We start from the raw sequence: 20,411 nt of genomic DNA, 5'->3' as shown, positions 1-20,411 counted from the left end.
AAAAATTACTTATATATATATATATATATATATATATATATATATATATATATATTAAATCGTAAACATCTTTGATAAAATTACTGGTTTCACCATTGATAAGGAGTCTTTTATCGATTCCAAAGTAAACTTTTCAATATGAATCTGGATTGGTTGGTCCTAAAACAAATAAGGGACTCTGGATAAAAAATAAAGATTTTTTTTTTTTTTGGTTGGTTGGCTAAAGAAAATATTTTTTTTAAAAAAAATTGTTTCTTTGTTTCTCCAAGTTCTTTCAATAAAATGTGTCCACATACCACCCCTATATGTGTGAAAATCTAGTAGGCTAGATTCTTATCCTTTGTCAAGTCCCATTGTAGACTTCCATGCATACTTGATTATCTGATGCGGTGAGATGGATGAGATTTCTCCATCATTAAATGAAAGTCTTGAGTTTGAATCTAGAAAACGAAAAAGTTCATGGTAAAAACCATTTTTTTTCTTTAATGGATTCTATCCTCACGCGAATATGAAATAATCAGATCAGTAAATATCGAATATCAGATGAGTATAAAAAAAAAAAAATGAATGTCTTCTTGTTTGTGGATAAGGAAAAAGACCCCCTCTCTGAGGCCTGAGCCACTCTTAATCGATTTCTCTTAGATAAATATTACATTTAACATGATTTTGATAGGCACTTGATTGTTGATGTAATTCATAGACAGCTCTATCTGAATTGCACTTATTGCAGCAACCTTTGGAAACTTTTCGTCTTTAGCTAGAAATAATAATCATGACCAATTTCTCTCTTTAATTGGTCACGCACGATGCAAATAAATTAATTAGGCCAATAAATATCGGATCCCACTTTTTTTTTTTTTTTTTAAAGAAAACACTTTACGTATTTGAATTTTTGTTTGCACTGCACAATGAACTTTGTAGGTTTATTTTTATTTTCCCTTAAAATAATTTATCTTACAGACAAAAGAGTTTACCGTTGTTAATAAAGAATTAAAATTTTAAGCCAATAATTGTGGACATCTTATTAATAAAGAGATGCTTATAAGGATGTGATAAACGAAAGTTCCCTTCACTTGAAGCTGATTCAATCATGGAAAAAGACAAGCAGATTTTATTTTATAAAAAGAAAGCTATTGACAAATAAAATCTGAAATATATTCAAGGTTCACGATTAATGTCATCAAAAAGGCCAAAAAAGTGAATCACGGGCTTTTTATTAATGCAAGCATATTGTGTTTGACCAAAAAAAAAGTTTGCGATTTCACACTCCTCTTATGATATGAAAAAGATAAGTGTCACATTAATCAATTAGAGGTTAGCAATAAAAACCATTAATATTTCTTGTTTGTTTCAACTTCTATATTAATTATCTTGGACAGATGTAGAAAATTTGCGGAAGATTTTCCTAAGGCAGATAGTGACATACAAAAACTTTCTTGGAGGGTTCGTGGTTACGATGGGTTAATCTTAACAAGACAATAATTCTTGTGTTGTCAATAGAGATTTAAGTTATATATATGTCCTGATACTTTAATTAAAGTTACACTTGCATTACGTTTAACATGTTTAGTATAGTAACTTGGAAATAATCGTACTAACATTTAATTTTCAAGTTATCATACCAGACTTATTAATGAGATAACTTAACGTGAGATACACAATCAATGTACAAGCTTAAACTTTTGTCAAAAATACATAAAATGCTCACAGAATTTGACAGAACTTGCTTTTTTACTTTGGTTTAATCATGTAATATCAGAAATCCATTGATATTTATATAGATTCACGCCACGTAAGAGTTATTTAAAAAATCGTTAGAACATATATAGAGTTCCGTTTGGATTGAAGATCCACATATCTTAAAAATTTGTTAGAAAAGAATATGCATAAAAAATAAGTTGGGGTGCTAAAACTGATATTTTTTTTCTCAACTTATACCGAGATTTTTATTCTTTTAAGGGATCTTTTAGATAAATAATACAAAACTTAAATGGGTAAATTATTTTTTTGACAATTTTAGTAACGCATAATGATTGGTTTCATTGGAGTAGTATTGGTTGTATAGGACATAATCATTGAAACGCTGTGGAATTCAGTTATAAATAATCAATGAATTTGAAAGTAATAAAACAACTCTCTAGTTGGTTCACCTCAGTTGACTCAAAGTACCTCTTGAATTAAGATACATATGACTATTAATGTTAGATTCTTTTTAAAAATCCCATTTTTTGAGACTAAAAGAAAAAATATAAATAGAACAATTAATGACAGCATGCTAAAAGCCCATGATATACCTTCTTGAGTTGAATTTCTCCAATTAAAATCATTAGTTAATTAAAAAAATGATTAGATTCACTTTCTAATTTTGATCTTTTATCCATCCTGTCAATACAAAACTTACTAATGGGAAACACTAGTCAATGACAATACCAAAGTACGTATATACGGATTGGTTTCATTGGAGTAGTATTGGTTGTATAGGACATATGATCAGTGATCACATTGTGGAATTCAGCAGTAAATAATCAATGAATTTGAAAGTAATAAATGGATGCAACAAACTCTCTGCCAGGTCAAATTTTATCCATTCAATTTGTTGCCTCCCTTAAAAGAGACATGAGGATTCAATTAATGGTACTACATATGACTAATGTTAGATTCTTTTTAAAATCCCATTTTTTGATTGGACTGAAATGCAGAGAAAAACAAATTAAAAAGGAATAAAACCTTAGATTTGGTAGCTATTGAGTTTGGAATAAGTACACTAATTATAATTTTCCTTGCTTGAGTTGAATTGCTTAAATAATTTATTCTAATCATTAGTTAATTAGTTATAAAAATGATTAGATTTCACTTTCTAATTTTTTCCTTCTTTTAAATTTTCTTTAGGGTGAAAATCACACAAAGAAAACGAGATTGAGGAAGATTGGAGTTGAATTACACTTTTCAATCAGTACTATTATCTGACACTTTATAGTAAACAAAAAAAAAAAAAAATTGTCCAAAGAATTTGTCAAATTAGAAATCAATTTTTTTTTTGGATCAATCCTGATAGACCTACATTATGTGCTAATATTTAAAAAATATCGTGTTCTATATAAAATACTGACCCTTCTGGAGTCTTGACACACGATTAATCGTTGGTCAGTATAAAATTTTTAAGTCTTGCAAAGAAAATATTGATTTACTACTCCAACTCTCCAAGTATGCGGATAGTCTCAAATTACTCATTGTCAATGAAAAAATAAATATAATTCAGTTAAATCCCTGCACGTTGTGATTAAATGTTACTAAATAGTTTTCATAACATTTGTGTTGAAACCTTAAACAACAGATAGAAAAATATTAGGAGTATTAAGATCCTAGAAAGTTTGGATTACGTACATTTACTACGCCACTAATCCGATGCCAATAAGTTCCAGGTTTTTTCAATTTTTTGTATTTTCCACCCAATGTCTAGTATTTGCTTTGATTTCGGATTACATTTGGAAAGTTTCACTCCAAGGGTTATAGAACTTCCTAGCAAAGACTATTATATCCGCATACCTCGAATACAAAACTTGTAGTTAAGGATGAAATAGTTTTATTACTTCTTCGCTACAACCTTGGTGGTCAGGTTTTTCCCTAAGAAGAAAGTAGTCTATCACACTATTTTTTTCTTTTTAATTTGATCAATATAATCGATTCGTTGAACCAGCAAAAGATTTTCGCATCTCTTGTTTAATCCTCGATAAATATTTATTTTGCTGATTTGGATCTATATGATTAATCTATCTACTAAATAAAAAGAACTGCATTTATTATTTTGCAAATTGGAATCTTTGATTAGTTTGCATGTCAATTAACACCAATCTTGAACATAATGAAAAAAGAAAAAAAACAGTACCCTAATATGATTCTCTTTGAAAAAACTATCTGTAGAATGTTTGTGGTGTTGTCGAACCTTCTCACTACCATACAAATGAAACAAATAAAATAGAATTTACTATACACACTATACACTAGAACATTAGCCTTGTTCAATGAACTGAAATAAATTTCTCTTAAGATTTTCCCAAAGTAATTGAGTTATAATTCGTTTGGTCAATATTTGGTAGGGACACTAGGGAACAACTTCCTAACCTAGTGACTAAAATTAGTATTGTCGTCTTGGATTATATAGTGTATTTTTCTCTTTCTTATTTTATTTTGTATTAGTATGTAAATATTTTGTTTGTATTATACACCAACCGAAAAAAACAAGGGAAAAGAGATAATCATCCCGTATACATGGCAAAATATAGCTAGTCACGTGGCAATATGGTATTGAAACACGTGGTAGTAGAAGGTGGAATGTTACAAGTTGTCTCTTGTAATTCGAGTAAGAAGCCCCGGAGACATACGGAGCAAATCTACAAAGGAAATAGCACCGGGTCATTAATAGGAAAATAACGTTATATGACCGGTCCAGATACGGAGCAAGCATTACAATTCAGAATTAAAGCTGCATTTATTAGTCATTATTGGAATTTAATCACAGCTTAAGAGTTGATGTATTTGTATTATAAAAGGAGCCTAGCAGTCCTGAAAAGAGCATCGAACAACAAAAACTCATACTCATTCTTTTGCATCTCAGTCTTTACAATTTGCTATTATTCTTTTCCACCGGAATAACTCTCATTTTCTTAGAGCCGGAGTGAATATTTTTTCCACTGGAGGAAATCCAATGAAGGATTTGCTCCAAGGATCAACAAAGCCTAGGCTTATTTATTCTATTATAGCTCATATATTTAACATCTCATATATTTTTACCTGATTGATTATAATAGCTATCATTATTTCATTTTCATTTATAACAAAACAAATCATGCATCCTTTAAACCACAAACAAATTCAACTGTTCTCTTTTTAAGGTAAACACATCCTTCCTCCTAATAGGCAATCAATGTTTTTGTCGCCGCTTCGAGTTTTGGAATTAAAAAAGTTTTGGTACGGAGAGTGAAACCTTTTTGATTCTTATGCTCTGCCGAATCAAATTAATCGGTCCTCAAAACGAGTACCAAACTTTGGGTAGGAAAAAAACTCGTTCACATATCATTATAAAATTTAAGTTATGTATATTGACAATGTAAAAATCTTTACAATATGAGAGCAAATTAACATGTTATCACATGTTATATTTGTAACTTTCAGATTATTTTTTCAAGGTTACGTAGTTATGAAAATTTATTTTTTATTATAAATATAGGACACGAACAATTGTACTCATGTCACACATAAAATCTGAGTCCGGAGCCTAAATGGCATAAATTTGCCACAAAAAAACCAAAATGGTATGCCTTTTTTTTTCAAACCAAAATGGGTATTTCGTTGGATAACCAACGAAATACCCGCGTGTTCTTGTTCATGCCCGAATTATTTAGGTCAAATGTTTTTTTTTTTTTTTAAATTTTGGTGCATTTATGAAATCTTTGACCAAATGGCATTAAATTTTTTTTTTTTTTTTAATTTCGTTTATACAAAAAACGAAAGTAAAAAATAAAAATATTTTTGGCCTATTGTTGGATCTACCAACGAAATAGGACAAATTTTTTTTTTTAATTTCGTTTTTGTTAGTAAATTGTTAGTCAAATAAAAAAATATATATATATATATGCTTCAAGGGAAAAACAGCCCTCTCCTAACTTTGAGTTGTGTTCAACTAAAAGTCCTAGGGACCCTAATATGCTCGCCTTTAGATGGTTCTTGTGTTTCGTAAAAGTAGACTTTTAGTTGTGTTTAAGTCTTACGGAGGGCGGACTTTTAGAACTCTTATTCATACTACCATACATATTGCGGACAAACTAAATAGATTTTATTATAGCCAACCAAACCAAACACGTAATGTTGATAACCAAATTCATATCAACTTTTGAAATATTATTATTAAAATTGTACTCAGTTTCTACACGTAATGGGCATAAGGGAGTTGCCCATTAAATTTTCCTTATAAAGGCAAACTTTGTTATTGACCTTAGGGAAAACTTACGCCTTATGGGGCATACTTTTAGTTATGTTTTATGGGACACCTTTACTATAAGGCATTACTAAAAGTTTCCTTGAAAAGTTAAAAAAATATATATATATATGCTTCAAGGTAAATTCCACGCAAATATTTAGCCAGAACCTTTTAGTGGTGTTCAACTAAAAATTACGGGTTCTTGGATTATATATATATATATTTTTAACTTTTGCTGTATGTAAACTTTTCTTTTATTATACAAGTGAAAAAAACATAAAAGAGATAATCATCCCGTATACATGGAAAAATATACTATAACAAAAGTTTGCCTTATCAAAATTTAATTCTTTTAATGCCAGTGACGAATCAATATCGTACAATTAATAATAATAATAATGTTGAAAAGTTACATATTTGGTTAAGCATTTAGTGTTCAGTTTGGTTCTATAATAAAATCTTATAGTTTAAATGATTCTTGTAAGAGCATTAATAACAAAAACTCATGCCGTTTCTTTTGCAAAAGCTTTTACAATTTGCTATTATTCTTATATCTCTAGAATTTGTTCCGGCTATAAAATATTTCTCAATAAAAAATTTATTTTAGTTCTATTATAGCTGAATATTTGTAACATATATATATATATTTTTTTTATTTAGCTATCATTATTTGGCATTTTCATTTATAACAAAAAAAAATCCTTTAAAAAAAAAATTTTATTCTCGATTAAACACATTTCACGCAAAATGCACCAAAATTAAAAAAAAAAAAAAAAAATTTGTCTGCCAGAAATAATTCGGGCATGATACCAAATGCGGGTATCATTATTTGGTTATCCGATGAAATACCCATTTTTATGAAAAAAAAGGCATACCATTTTGGTTTTTTTGGGCAAATTTATGACACCATTTTACTCATTCATAAAATCTCTTTGAATGCGAAAGTTGGTTGGAACCTTGTAACTATATGTATATCAGACCTATCAATTTTACAACAACCATTTTCCTGATTACTAAAACATAGTATGAATTAACAATTGACAAAATTATGTCGCTAAACAACAAAATATCATTGCTAATCTTATTTAACGATAGATTAGCGGTGAATTATAAAATATTTTGTTAACTACCGGATTTTTAGCCATAATTTCATAGCTAATTCTTGTAACTTTTTAAATAGTGCATGATTTTTAATTTTATAGAAGCAAAGAATGTAAGTATTTCCATCAATATCAGTCACCAGTGCAGAGATAGTCAACATCTCACATTAATCTTCAGTTAATCTCTTTTAAAGAGTTTAGGTTCTTAATAAAGTAAATATATACATGCCCATACTTCTCAACAAATTTTTGCATTTTGGACCACGTTATCATATACTCCTCCTCATAAAATCAACTCCTACTCATATAATCAATCCTACATCATTTTTTCAAAGGACATCCTCTACTTTAAGAGAGAAAAAAAGGGGCCCTGGGGAGAAAAAAGATGAAGATTTTGACTGATTTGTGAACGACTTAATTGTATATACAAGTTGTATATATATTATATATAGGGGCTACGCACGTAGATCAATCATTATGATTGAGACCATGCGAAGGGATGTCACTGAAAGCTACTTGTTGTGTTCTCGGGTTATATACAATATTTGGTTGAATACTAATAAGTTTAAAATATTAAACGTACGTAATTATAGCAAACTTGACCCATTGATGCCTTGACTTTTTTGGCTACTTACACTAAGTAATTTTCGTTATGTGGAGTGACAACTCAGTTTGGTATGCTGGGGAATATTATTGTTTATGTCGAACTTAATGTTTACATGATTTGGTGGTGAAAAAAGTAAATAGTACTCGAAGGTTCACATGCAATAATTGAGTACTTCTTAAACCAACTGATTACTTGTTCTGATAGCCACCCCTGAAAACATTACATTTAAGTTTAATTGAATGAATTTGGATTCAAAGTTCGAAAGTTGGATACAAGGATACTATAATACTGCTAGCAAAGAGAATGTAATAATTTTTTAAAAGTATTGTCATGATCGATCCCATTTGACACAGACTAGATAGTCAAGTTCATCAATATGTGGTCCTTGTGCAGAAAATGGTTAAGCCAACTAGAAAGTTGATTTGATCTTATCCAAGACAAGAGAAAGGACATAAGAAGTAGCAGCAGCTAGAGGCGAATTCAAAAATAATTTAAAATCGGGAAATGTCAGTCAGAGGCGAACTCGATCGAGTTCAGAATGAGTACGATTTTATTATAAAAAAATATATATATATATATATATTTTTTGATTTATGTGTAATAGTTCTCTTTTATAAGGGCTAGAGAGAGGACCGAGCTTCAACTTATGAAACTCTGAGGAGCCCTCCCAATGTCACAGGTCTCATCGGATTGAGCCTACATTGACCGTCACGCTTAATCCGCGAATCACATGAAGTCCACGGATGAATAACAAATTATCACACTTATAATTAGGCTCAACGTTTCTGGACTATCATCAAACGTAACACGTTTAAAGTACAAATAAAATATTTTGATAAAGTAACCCCATTTCTGTTAAACCAAGCTCATCAAATGGTATTCAATATTTAATCACATCATCCTGGCAAAAAATGCAATAGATTCAAGAACATGAATATTGATGTTTTTTGTCCTGATGTTTTGGTCCCAGCTCCCAAGTGCCAAAATAGGCAAAAAGTGTAAGAGATTTTGAAAGTCTTGTGCCTTATTTTATTTATATTTCAAGGATTCATTTTTGGTTTGAAAACAATGTTCACGAGCCTTTGTTCTTTTGTAATGGTCCATTTTTATGATTCTCTGAATGTCTGTTTTGATATTGTTTTAGCCAAACATGGAACATGGTGGTGTAGCAAGGTTATTGGTTTCAAAAAGCTTTCAATTTATACGTGGTCCTCTCTATTATTTCAAATGGAAATTGGAGTACATCATATACATAACTTTTTAACGGACCAGTCCTGTTATTTGATGTACTTTTTAACTATTCAAAAGTGGAGTTTAAGCATTAATATAGTCACTAGCAAGTTGCAACAGCTTGATAAGCCACCAAAAAAAAAATTAAAAAAAAATAATGGTATTTGATGAAATAAGAATCGGGGGAGGAAGTGCACGACAAATTACGGACCCGTTTTAAATGAGAATTATTGACTTTTTTCTGAAATAATTTGTCACTTTATTTTGAAAAACAGCATATAACCTGTTTTTCAACTCCATCTTCAAATTAAATTGCTCTCTTCTCCTTGACAACTCGCTAATTGGTTCAAATAACCTTATCGCGTTTATAAGCCAAATTTTCGTTATGACAAAAGGAGCTCGATTGACAACTCAGAAAAGAAGAAGACAAGAGAACTTCTAAAGAATAGTGAAAATATGATATTTTAGATAAATCATCACATAATGCAATTTTATATTTTTACTTTGTCAGGACTATATGTAAATAAGAATTTATTTACATATTTCTTGGTGGCCTTTGATTTTTTGTCTCTATAATCAAATTTATAATAGCAAGACATAAATTTTTCGCGTGGAACATAACTTAGGAATTATTCATATTCCATGCTTAGAAAAAATATTTGCATTGAGAAGTAAAAAATTAAAGATCAGCACAAGGCAGGGCCAAAAGTGCAAATGTGTTGAACCACAAGATGGGCTTTCTACAAATTCTAAAGCAAATGTCAGTGTAGGCTCATCGGCTCACAGGTCTGTCGATCTACAAAACTTGGGTTAAGCACCTATTAGTGAACTATTCTTGTGAACATTTTTTTGCACGAATTATCGTTCAAAGGCGCTGGTCTTTAATTTTTGTCCTTTCGCTCAAAAAAATCTAAAGGGAAAGACTTTATGAAAATTTTGCCTTATTTGCCTTATAAGACAGAATTTAATTATGTATTAAGGCAAAAGTTTGCCTTGCGAAATTTTGCAAGACAAGAACTTTTTTTTTTTTTTTACTCTAAAATTCTACTAAAGTTAGGCCTTTTGCCCAAATAGACCTAATTTTCCTACGTAATTAAAATTTTAATTTTTTTTTATTGAACGCACCCGAATTACCTTGGGAATTTTAGGCAAAAGACAAAAATTAAAGACCAGCAATTTTTGGGACAAAAATTAAAGACCACCCAGAATAAGGTCAATCATGCAAATTACCCTCTTTTGAATCAGTATATGATTGGGCAATTCACAGGAATGTCCTTATTTTGGGTGGTCTTTAATTTTTTCCCATTAAATTGGTGGTTAAAAATTTTTACTCATTAAATTAGTGGTCTTTAATTTTGTCCTTCGTTAGAACTTTTTGATTTCCGGTTCGAACTTGACTCGGTCAAAATTTTTAAAAATAAATAAATTGAGATAGAGTTTCATCCGCAAGTCGAAATCATTTTTTTGCGGAGTGCCCACCGTTTTGGGGTGATCTTTAAATTTTGCCCCTCGTATTTGAAATCTTTATAAATTTGCCCTTCGGCTAACATACCCATAGGTTCCGGGTTCGAACCCATTTTCGAAAATTTTAAAAAAAAAATTCGCAAGGCGAGTTTAAATTTACTATGGACCCGTACATACTTTTGTTAAGGAATTACCAAAGTTATGCGGACGAGCATCACTTATGCCTTGTGGGCGAGACTTGGCATAAGTATGCGGGTCCGGCATAGCTGATAATTCCTCACAAAGATATAGTGAAACTTTATAAAAGTATGCTTATAACTTTGTAAATTATATACCCATACTTATATATATATATATATATATAATTCTTATATATATATATATAAAAGTTTGCCCATTAAAAGTATGCCCCCACCGGCATAACATGCGACCCGACCCGTGGTGCGCGGCCCAGCGCCTGTTTAGGCACCCGAAACTTTTCGTGATCAAATCATCATAATTTAGCTTAGCTATGAAATATCATATTCATCATTTTTAGCAGGCGAAAATAAAGCGGTCGCCGTACAAAAGTGTCATATCAAAGTCGAAAGGCGGCGGAATATACATCTTGTAACATATATGTATATGCAAACGCAAAGGCCATTTTGGCCACCACTATAAACGGGACCGCATTGAGATGCAAATCATGATGAATTCAAACATACATAGGACCCGACCCGCAAAATACGGGCCTACGAATCATAACGAAATCGAGATGACGGGACGGGGCGCCGTCCCCAAATAGTGTGAAATATAAACATATATATCACGAAAGATATGTACCAACGTATCACACTTATAACGAATGTGTGGCCTACATTGGCGGATCACGAACCTTTAATTTTACGCGACCCCGAATAAAAAGATGTCTTGTATGTAGCATAAAGTGCAAAAATCCATTAATCAATTGAAGTAAAAGTATAAGGAGAGAAAATACGACTCTGTATCAAGTAAATATAAACATGCCCATATATAATGCAAATCGAAATCATTTCGGGAACGTGGTCACCACTGATATGCCACGCACGGCATAACTCCGAAGGTTTCAAATCTCGGTACACCCAGGAACACGCACTAAGAGATCAAACATAAACGGGAACTCCATGAAGCCCTATTGAGGTCTGGGGAACCAATTTTTGTCCTGATGCTGGAATTCACCATAGTGCGCACGATCCGCCCGGCCGGGAGCCGACACGAAATCATAATAAAGGCACGAGCGGAGTCGTAAGCAAACAATGCAATTTATACATCGAAATACTTTTACAAAACTTGATATAAATCATATGTTGACTCATTAGTCAAAATAGTTCGAACAATTAATTAAAGCGGGGTTCATTTTTGGTATCTCCAGATGGTAATTATGATTCAAAATATAATTCGGGATATCGCGCGACAAAATGTTATCTTTCGATAGCCAAATTCACAAACAAAAATTCTTTGCCAACATTATAATAAAAGAGACTAATAGTCAAACAAAAGAGTCTCGGAGTTAAGCGAACCCCACCCGGGTCAAGTCGAGGGTGGCGAAGGGACACGAATCGCGGACGTTTGGGGGTGTGGACTCATACATGGAGGTGTCGAAACAAATCGATTACATTATTACAAAAGTTTTGAACATATGGCACTTTCCCGCATTACAATATGAGTTTTATAGTTCAAAACATTAATGAATAGTACTCGATTTTCATTTTCGGATTGGAAATTGGAGCTACGTATCGACCTAGTATACTAGGACATGCCAAAAGAAGGAATAGGGTAGCCTTACATTTTCTCACTTATTATGCGTGTTCAAACTCGATTGGAGTTTAAGAAATCTCAAATATCGAGTTACCAATTAGAAATTTCAAGTTTAAGTTAATTCAACTTAGACTTGATTTGTCTACCGAAAGAAAAAAAAAAATTTAACACCCCCGAGACTTAGCTCGGCGTATTTGATGATAAAAGTTATCACGAATCACGGGAAATGGTTCTAACGTCAATATTTCTTTTCTACCTAAAGCAATACTTCCGTTTCAAATTTCCAAATTTCCAAATATATATATATATATATATATATATATATATATATATATATAATTTAGAAACATTTCATATCGTTTGTACAAAATATTGCGATATACAAAATATATATTTTCCACCAAAGTCATACTTCGTAAAACTTCTAATCTTTAACATACTTATTCATAACACCCAAATTCATCACAATCATCATAATTTGCACCTTGACAACTCCATTTCTATAATATCATAAAATCCGCTAAACACATGAACTTTACTTTCCATTTCAATGCAAATTACATCATTTTATCTTTATTCACATTGCAAACATCACAACAACACAACAAACATGTTAAACCAAATTAATTCATTCTCATTCCAACTTCAAATACCACACGGCCACGCTCATTTTCCCAATCCATCCAATTCATTCAACTTTCATTTTCAATATACGTTCCATCCTACACACAACTAAAATACAACATAAAATTCAACACGTTTTTTGTACAATGTAGTATACACACGGCCACACATACGTATGCACACCTGACTTTGCAAACTTCCATGTTTTCATGAATTCTACTCATTTCCATATACTACAACACAAACAAACCTTCGTAACATAATAACATGGGATAAATTCTTACCTTTTTCTCCAATCTTTTGTCAAACATGTTGTCATATTGAAGAAACAAGGGTTCTTCCTTCCCAAAACAATTGCACCATGTTGTAGAGGATACTATTTAGTAGGAAAATCACAAGATACAAATTTTTGGAGGAAGATTTTTGATGGTGATTTTTCACCATCCATGGCCGAATATGCTCCCCATTTTTGCTCTTCTTGTTTTGTTGCTTCTCTCTTTCTTTGCTTCATGAATATTCTAATAGATATGGACTACTTATATAAATTTTTGCACATGGAAAAATTAATTAAAACTTGGGTTGGGCCATAAGTGGCCGGCCACCCCATCTCTTGTTGGGCCTCATTTACTCTTTAATTTTTTGAGCCAAATGACTTATAATTTCAAATTTTGAAATTCACACTAATGTTTTTAAAATTCCAATTTTTGCCCTCGGCCTTCCTCCGTATTTCCACACCAATAATAATCATGAACACCACACATATGTTGAATAAAATAAAAATATAGCCTTATTTCTTACAAGTCAAAATTATTTCAAATTTCCCGAACGCACAAAACACGGGATGTAACAATAACTTTGTGAAGGAATTATCAAAGTTATGCCGGACCCGGCATACTTATGCCAAGTCTGCCCATAAGGCATGAGTATGCGGGTAGGCATAAAATGTGTAATTCCTTAACAAGTGTATCTTGTTGGCGGCATAGCGAAATTTAAACTGCCTTGCGAATTTTTTGTAAAATTTTGACTGCGCGTGGGTTCGAATGGAACCTATGGGTGTTTCAAAGGGCAAAATTTAAACATTTCAAATATGAAGGGCAAAATTTAAAGACCACCCAAAGAAGGGACGGTTGCGAATTGCCCGTCAGAAATTTGCTTGCAAAACTTTACCTTGTTGCCTTCAGGTAGAGTTTGAGTCAAACTCTATCTGATCAGGTAGAGTTTTCGAGGCAGAAAATGCGCGCCTTAAGCCCTAACTTTTCCGAACAAGCCTTCAGAGTTTGATTGTCAAACTCGCCTAATCGGTAGAGTTTTCGATCCACAAAACTCCGCCTTAAGCCCTAACTTTGGCCCGAACAAGCCTTGCGATTTTTTTTTCCCTTTGTTTTACTGAGCCGAGGTTCGAATTACAAACCTCGAATGGGACAAAAATTAAAGACCGCCAATTTGAGGGATAAAAGTTAAAGATGAATGCATTTGAAGACCACTCCGCACAAAAAATGTACTATATGATATAGGCCCAGCCCAGGTGATTGTCTTTCATCATTTTTTTGTGCGGATTGCCCTTCTTTTGGGGTGGTCTTTAAATTTTGCCCCTCATATTTATGGTCTTTAAATTATGCCCCTCATATTGCTTGTCTTTAATTTTTGCCCTTCACGTTGCAACCCTAAAAGTTCACGCAGAAATCATGAGGTTCTGGATTCGAACCCCCGCTCAAGCATAAATTAAAAAAAAAAAATTGCAAGGCAAGATTTGGGTCGTGTGTATGCCGGACCCGGCATACACTTGTTAGGGAATTACCAAAGTTATGCCAGACTCGGCATACTCATGCCTTATAGGCAGACTTGGCATAAGTATGCCAACTAGGGCATAACTTTGGTAATTCCTTAATAAATTTATGCCGGGTCCGGCATACTTATGGATAAACTTTTAGTTAAGCCTTAAGTAAAAGTCTTTTCGTAGTTATGCCTTATCGTTAGAACTTTTAGTTAAAGCACAACTAAAAGTATGTCCCATAAGACATAACTAAAAGTATGTCATATAAGACGGGACTTTTCCTTAAGACATAACTAAAAATTTGCCTTATAAAACAAAGTCTATGTCTTAAGAAAAAGTTATGCCTTATGGGGCATACTTTTAGTTATAGGCATAACATAACTAAAAGTATGCCCCATAAGGCATAACTAGGAAAAGATAAAGTTTGTCCCATAAGGCATAACTAGAAAAAAAACTTTTAGTTAAGGCTTAACTAAAAGTTTGCCCATAAGTAAGGATCCGTAAACTTGTCGAAGGAATTACAAAGTTATGCGTCATTGCATACTTATTTTTCATAAGGCATAAGTATGCCAAATCCGGTATAATTTTAGTAATTCCTTAATAAGTATATGTCGATGGGAGCATAGTAAAATTTAAATTCTGTCGTGTGAATTTTTTTAAAATTTTTGAGTGAATGAGAGTTCAACCTGGAACCCAATGGATTTTAGCCGATTGGCAAAATTTAAAGACCACCCAAAAGAAGGGCAGAATTGCCCGTCTTCCATAAGAATTTATATTTTCTTACAGACTACAAAGATCTAACTTTTTTGGCAGACTTCAAAGATTGATTTTCACTAAAGTAAGTTCCAATTTTGACTTAGCAAAAGTTAAAATCTAAACTAATGTGTCTTTCTATCTGTATCTCTTTTTTAAATCATTATGTTTGGTTAATACCATTTTGTTGTTGACTTCTTGATTCAACTGGCTTTGCTTTCTTCATGGGGTTTCAAGATTCTGCAGATTATTTTTTTTTTGAAACTTTTTTTTGTTTGCTCTAAAAAAATCCCATGTTTCAAGATTCAAATTTGTCTTGAATACCATATTGCTTAAATTGTTTTGATTATATCATTATAATTACATTTTGTATCCCATTTAAATATGTGATTAGGCTCTCCAAGTTAGAATTTTTTTTTCTTAAACAATTGAAAAGGTTGTACCTTTCCTCCAAGTTAGAGGCAAATTAAGCCAAATTTGGCTTGGAAAAAAGTTTGTGTTACCAGTAGGACTTTTAAGATGTTTTTTCTGTTTGAGCTAAGAAGATGATTCTAATGGTATGCTGAATTCTTGCACCTTGCTAAAATGTATACAAAGAGTGTGAAAGTTGACATTCCAATGGAATATAGGCTTGAAAAATACTTTTAAGGAGTCAAAATTGCATTTTTATGGGGCTCTCTTACCAATTTAGTAGATTAGGATGTAATTTATGTCTACTGTTAGAGTAAAGAATTTTTAACTGCACAATGTGAACAGTCTGTGCGGTTCGGCATGTTAAAATTTCTGTTGCCAACTCAAAGAGAGATGAACTAGAAGTCCTGTTTAGTCTTAGCTGAAATTTTTTCTCATATATTTGAAGCAAAGCATCTATATTGGTTAAGGTTAAGGGCTGCGCTCCTACTGTTTTCACAAAAAGATCGTAACGCAGACAAGCAGCATACTTCTCTTGCTTCACTTACTTTAGTCAATCCTCTATGTTTTTGTATATTGCTATAGAGTTATCTAAGAAAATAGAAGGAAGACATTTAGTCTATAGAAGCATTTGTTCAACAGCTGATCACAGTCGGTGGTTGTTTTAGCCCACTGATGTGCATTTAGCTGCCATGGCCTTAGTATCCAAGTGTTCATAGATGCTTCAATTTGGATATGCGAGATCTTAAAGCTTCTCTATCTTCAGTGAATCATTCAGGTGTGAACTGCATTTAGCAACTGTAAGTTCTCTTGACAAAGAAGGTTTCAGTACCTAGGTACTGTGAGCCTACTAAATTTATGGTCATTTCTTAAGAAAGGCCACAATTGAAGCAGTGAAAATGTGCTCACTATGGATCTTGTGATGTCATTGCTTTTCTCTGATGATGAAATATCCTCTGGATTTACTCTTTAGTGCTGTTAGTCTTTAGCAAAATATGCAAGTTAAACACCATCTGGTGTTGCGTCAATCATTTGATGAATATATCGATCCTACCTAGCCTAAGAAGGTAGGAAAACACCCCACCCACCCCCACCCCACACACAAAAAAAAAAAAAAAAAAAAAACCCAACCCCAATGGTAGTTTTCCTCTGGATTATCAGTCTACAACTGCCTTGTGTCATAGTCTTTATTGTGATCTGATATGATTCTCACTAATAATCTTGCAAAGAATTATATGTTCTTAAATCTTGAATATTAAGATTCTTATAATTCTTGAGACTTGAAGTTACTGAAATATTGTATACTTTTCTTAAATCATATGTCACCTCCTTTCAGATCTACGTGCATATCAGGAAGTTCTTTATTGGATATCTTCAAGCTCATTTTCTGGAACTTTGTAAGATGAAACAAGTTTTGGCAGACATTCTATTGAAATGACTATCTGAGCATATAATTCCCTTCTTTTGGTCGATAATCTGGAAGGCGTCCCAATTATCTCACGTGGATCTCAATAAAATGTATTCTCTGTTACATTTCATTTACACAATGTGGGAACTTACTTCTTTCATTTTGATCATCATATACTGTGTTATCTCTTCAATTACACAAGATAATTATGTTACAAATATCATCACTGAAAAGAGAATATGTTGTGATGTTTGTAGGTAAAAAATATATCTGTGCAAAGATTGTCTCCCTCTGTTCCATTTTATGTGCCACTAGTTCGTTATTAGTCCATAGAAATGTCATGGTGGATTTAGGACTACAACTTCCAAATGCCAATCTTTCTTTTATTAAAAACTCTGTGCCTAGTCAAACACCGCCACATAAATTGGAGAGTAGTAAATATCCATTTCCAAATCAGCTTTAACCGAGGCAATACATGCTAAGCTTCACATAAGTCGATCCTCATCTTTTTCTTCCTCTGAAAGGGTAAATGGCATTTCGTTGATGTCAAAACAACAGTGAATAAGTCGATCCTCATCTTAGCCTGCTAGTATAATAAATCCTTAGATTTGTCGTTTGCAGATTATGAAATAAGTAACTTGTTTCTTTTGAAGGTCAATGGGGTTGGTCTTTGCTGATCTTCACTTAAAGATAAAGCACTAATATACGTTGTCTGATGCAGAGTCAGCGGAGAGATAGACAATGGATTCTGAGCCGGTACTACATACTGGCGGATGTCACTGTAAAAGAGTAAGATGGCGAGTCTATGCACCATCTAGCATTGTTGCCTGGGATTGTAACTGCTCTGACTGCTCCATGAGACGAAACACACACTTCATAGTTCCCTCCGAGAGATTTGAACTTCTCGGCGACTCCAAGGAGTTCATCACAACTTATACTTTCGGGACACATACAGCTAAACACACCTTCTGCAAAGTTTGTGGCATAACTTCTTTCTACATTCCACGATCGAATCCAGATGGAACAGCTATTTCATTATGGTGTGTTGGTCCCGGTACGCTGAGTCATGTTGAGATCAAATGTTTCGATGGACAAAATTGGGAAGGCTCGTACGAGCAAACTGGCATTGCGTCCTGTTCAAGGGCAACAGATGAAGACTCAAAATGATATCAACTTTTGTTTTGAAAGCCAGGAGCATAATGTAACACTTGATCAAATTTCTTGATTCATCTTCTCTATCTGTTTTCACAAATTTTTATTGTTATAAGTTGAATTCATCCTTGAAAATGATGTTAAGTGACATACAAGTTTAACTAAATTTTGATACAGCAGAGTGATTCACTTGTGTTGCAATTTGTGTATGGTGTGAATTCGGTCTTGGTACTAGGATATGGTTTAAGTAATACGCGACAGTGTAAATGTTCTCTCACATTATCAGTCTAGTTTAACATCTTAGATTACTTGCCATTTCTACGAGGTTACCAATTACTACCAAAAAAGCAGGAATTAACAACAGACAAATTCTGTAGTTAAAAAACAAAATTTGTTGCTAAAACTATATAGTCACGGATCATCAGAAAGCTTGTTAGCTAAGAGTAATTTAGCAATGAAGTTCGTAACATTATGCCATTTTTGTTGTAGGGAATATAATATTCATTGTAAAGATTTATAATTGATTATAAGTAATTGTATTAATATTTTTAACACCGTACTCTATTAACGCATATTAACTTAAACTCTCGTGACTTCGATCACTTCTCTTAATTTCTAAGATAGCTGAAAACCTTCCCAAATAGCACTATTATTTGAGTAAAAATGGGTAAGATAAGAGTTTTCCATATTTGCTTGCTTGCAGTAGCTTGGTAGATTTTATTAATCACTTCATGATGCATAAATTACACATCCACATTTTCTTTTTTTATTTCGCCGTTTATAAACAATATCTTCCAAATTGCTTTGTATTCATCATAATGATCTCCTTATATACAAACAAGGTTTTCCTTTACGTTAGTCTAATAAGGTAGCCTTATTCTAATAGAACTACAAATCCTATATTGCCATAATTACAAATTCACCATAAATAGACCAAACCTATTACAATTAGACTAGAATAGGGTTCCCACCGACGTAAGGATTCACCGACTCACTGATGTGATCGCAAATTGGTCTGGTCACATTCGGTCTCAATACCCCCCTCAAATTGGAGCATGAGGGTCCCTAATGCCCAACTTGCTAAGCAAATATTGATGCTGCGATTTGCCCAAAGCTTTTGTAAACACATCGACCAATTGCTTACTTGTTGCCACGTGGCCGGGGAGTATTCTCTTGAATGGAGGCGTCCCAGACATAGTGACAGTCGACTTCAATGTGTTTAGTCCGTTCATGAAACACCGGATTTCGTGCAATATATAATGTCGCTTGACTATCACTGTACATTTTCACCGGAGATTTATGTTCAATGCCCAAACTATGCAAAATTCTCTTTAACCATTTCAATTCACAGACTGTCATTGCCAGTATTCCACCTCCACTGACAAGCGAAAGACAATGTGCTGCTTCTTGGTTTCCATGATACGGGTGACTTCCCGAGGGAGATAAACCAGCCGGTAAGTGATTTTCGAGTAAACAGACATCCGGCCCAGTCCGAATCACACAAACCGTACAACTAGAGATCACAATCTTTCTTATCACAATGCCTTGTCCTGAGTTCTTCTTCAAGTAGCGGCACCACATAGAGACCCGCGTTCTAGTGTGGTTCCTTTGGTTGCTGCATGAATTGGGACGGAACATGCACGCAATATGACAACTCAGGTCTCGTAAAATTGAGGTATATCAATCTACCGACCAGACGTCGGTATGGAACCAGATCTCCCAAATTGACTCCTTCAGCCAATGCCAAACCGTGATTTTGTTCCATGGGAGTATTGATTTCTTTAGCTCCCAGTAATCCGGGGGAGGAAGTGCATGGCAAATTATACCTGTTTGGCCATGAGAATTATTCACTTTTTTCCAAAATAAATTTTTACTTTATTTCAAAATCAGTGTTTGGTCATAAAATTTCAAATCCAACTTGAAGTTAGATTTCAATTTTGAAGAACAACCTATAAGTTGTTTCCAACTCCATCTTCAAAATAAAATGTTCTCTTCTCTACTTTGTAAAAAGTATAACTAAATACAACTCCAACTTCGTAAACTCAACTAGTGAAAAATATTTGGAATCTATGGCCAAACGCCTACAACTACTATGACAGCCATGACGAAAAACGAGCTCCGGTGAGGGCAACTCA

The 20,411-nt window shown here is 33.0% G+C and overlaps 1 protein-coding gene across 2 annotated transcripts; it reads left to right on the top strand.

The window, feature by feature from the left end:
* Positions 1-15,267: 15,267 nt before the first annotated feature.
* Positions 15,268-18,477, top strand: LOC132058876 (uncharacterized). Of its 2 annotated transcripts, none has more exons than XM_059451261.1 (3): positions 15,268-15,390; positions 17,053-17,234; positions 17,857-18,477. In XM_059451261.1, exon 3 carries the CDS (start codon positions 17,866-17,868, stop codon positions 18,289-18,291), a length of 426 nt encoding a protein of 141 aa, XP_059307244.1. In that variant the 5' UTR covers positions 15,268-15,390; positions 17,053-17,234; positions 17,857-17,865; the 3' UTR covers positions 18,292-18,477. The 2 variants fall into 2 exon arrangements, with proteins under 2 accessions (XP_059307244.1, XP_059307243.1); XM_059451260.1 differs by having other exon boundaries at positions 17,846-18,477.
* Positions 18,478-20,411: the final 1,934 nt, after the last annotated feature.

This window comes from Lycium ferocissimum, chromosome 6, assembly GCF_029784015.1.
Source record: "Lycium ferocissimum isolate CSIRO_LF1 chromosome 6, AGI_CSIRO_Lferr_CH_V1, whole genome shotgun sequence".
Taxonomy (NCBI): domain Eukaryota; kingdom Viridiplantae; phylum Streptophyta; class Magnoliopsida; order Solanales; family Solanaceae; genus Lycium; species Lycium ferocissimum.
The sequence above is the reverse complement of the archived record's forward strand: the minus strand, read 5'-3'. Positions and strand labels throughout refer to the sequence as shown.

What these genes read in the sequence shown, in the direction of transcription:
- LOC132058876 (XM_059451261.1), top strand. Translation starts at nt 17,866, where the DNA reads ATGGATTCTGAGCCGGTACTACATACTGGCGGATGTCACTGTAAAAGA.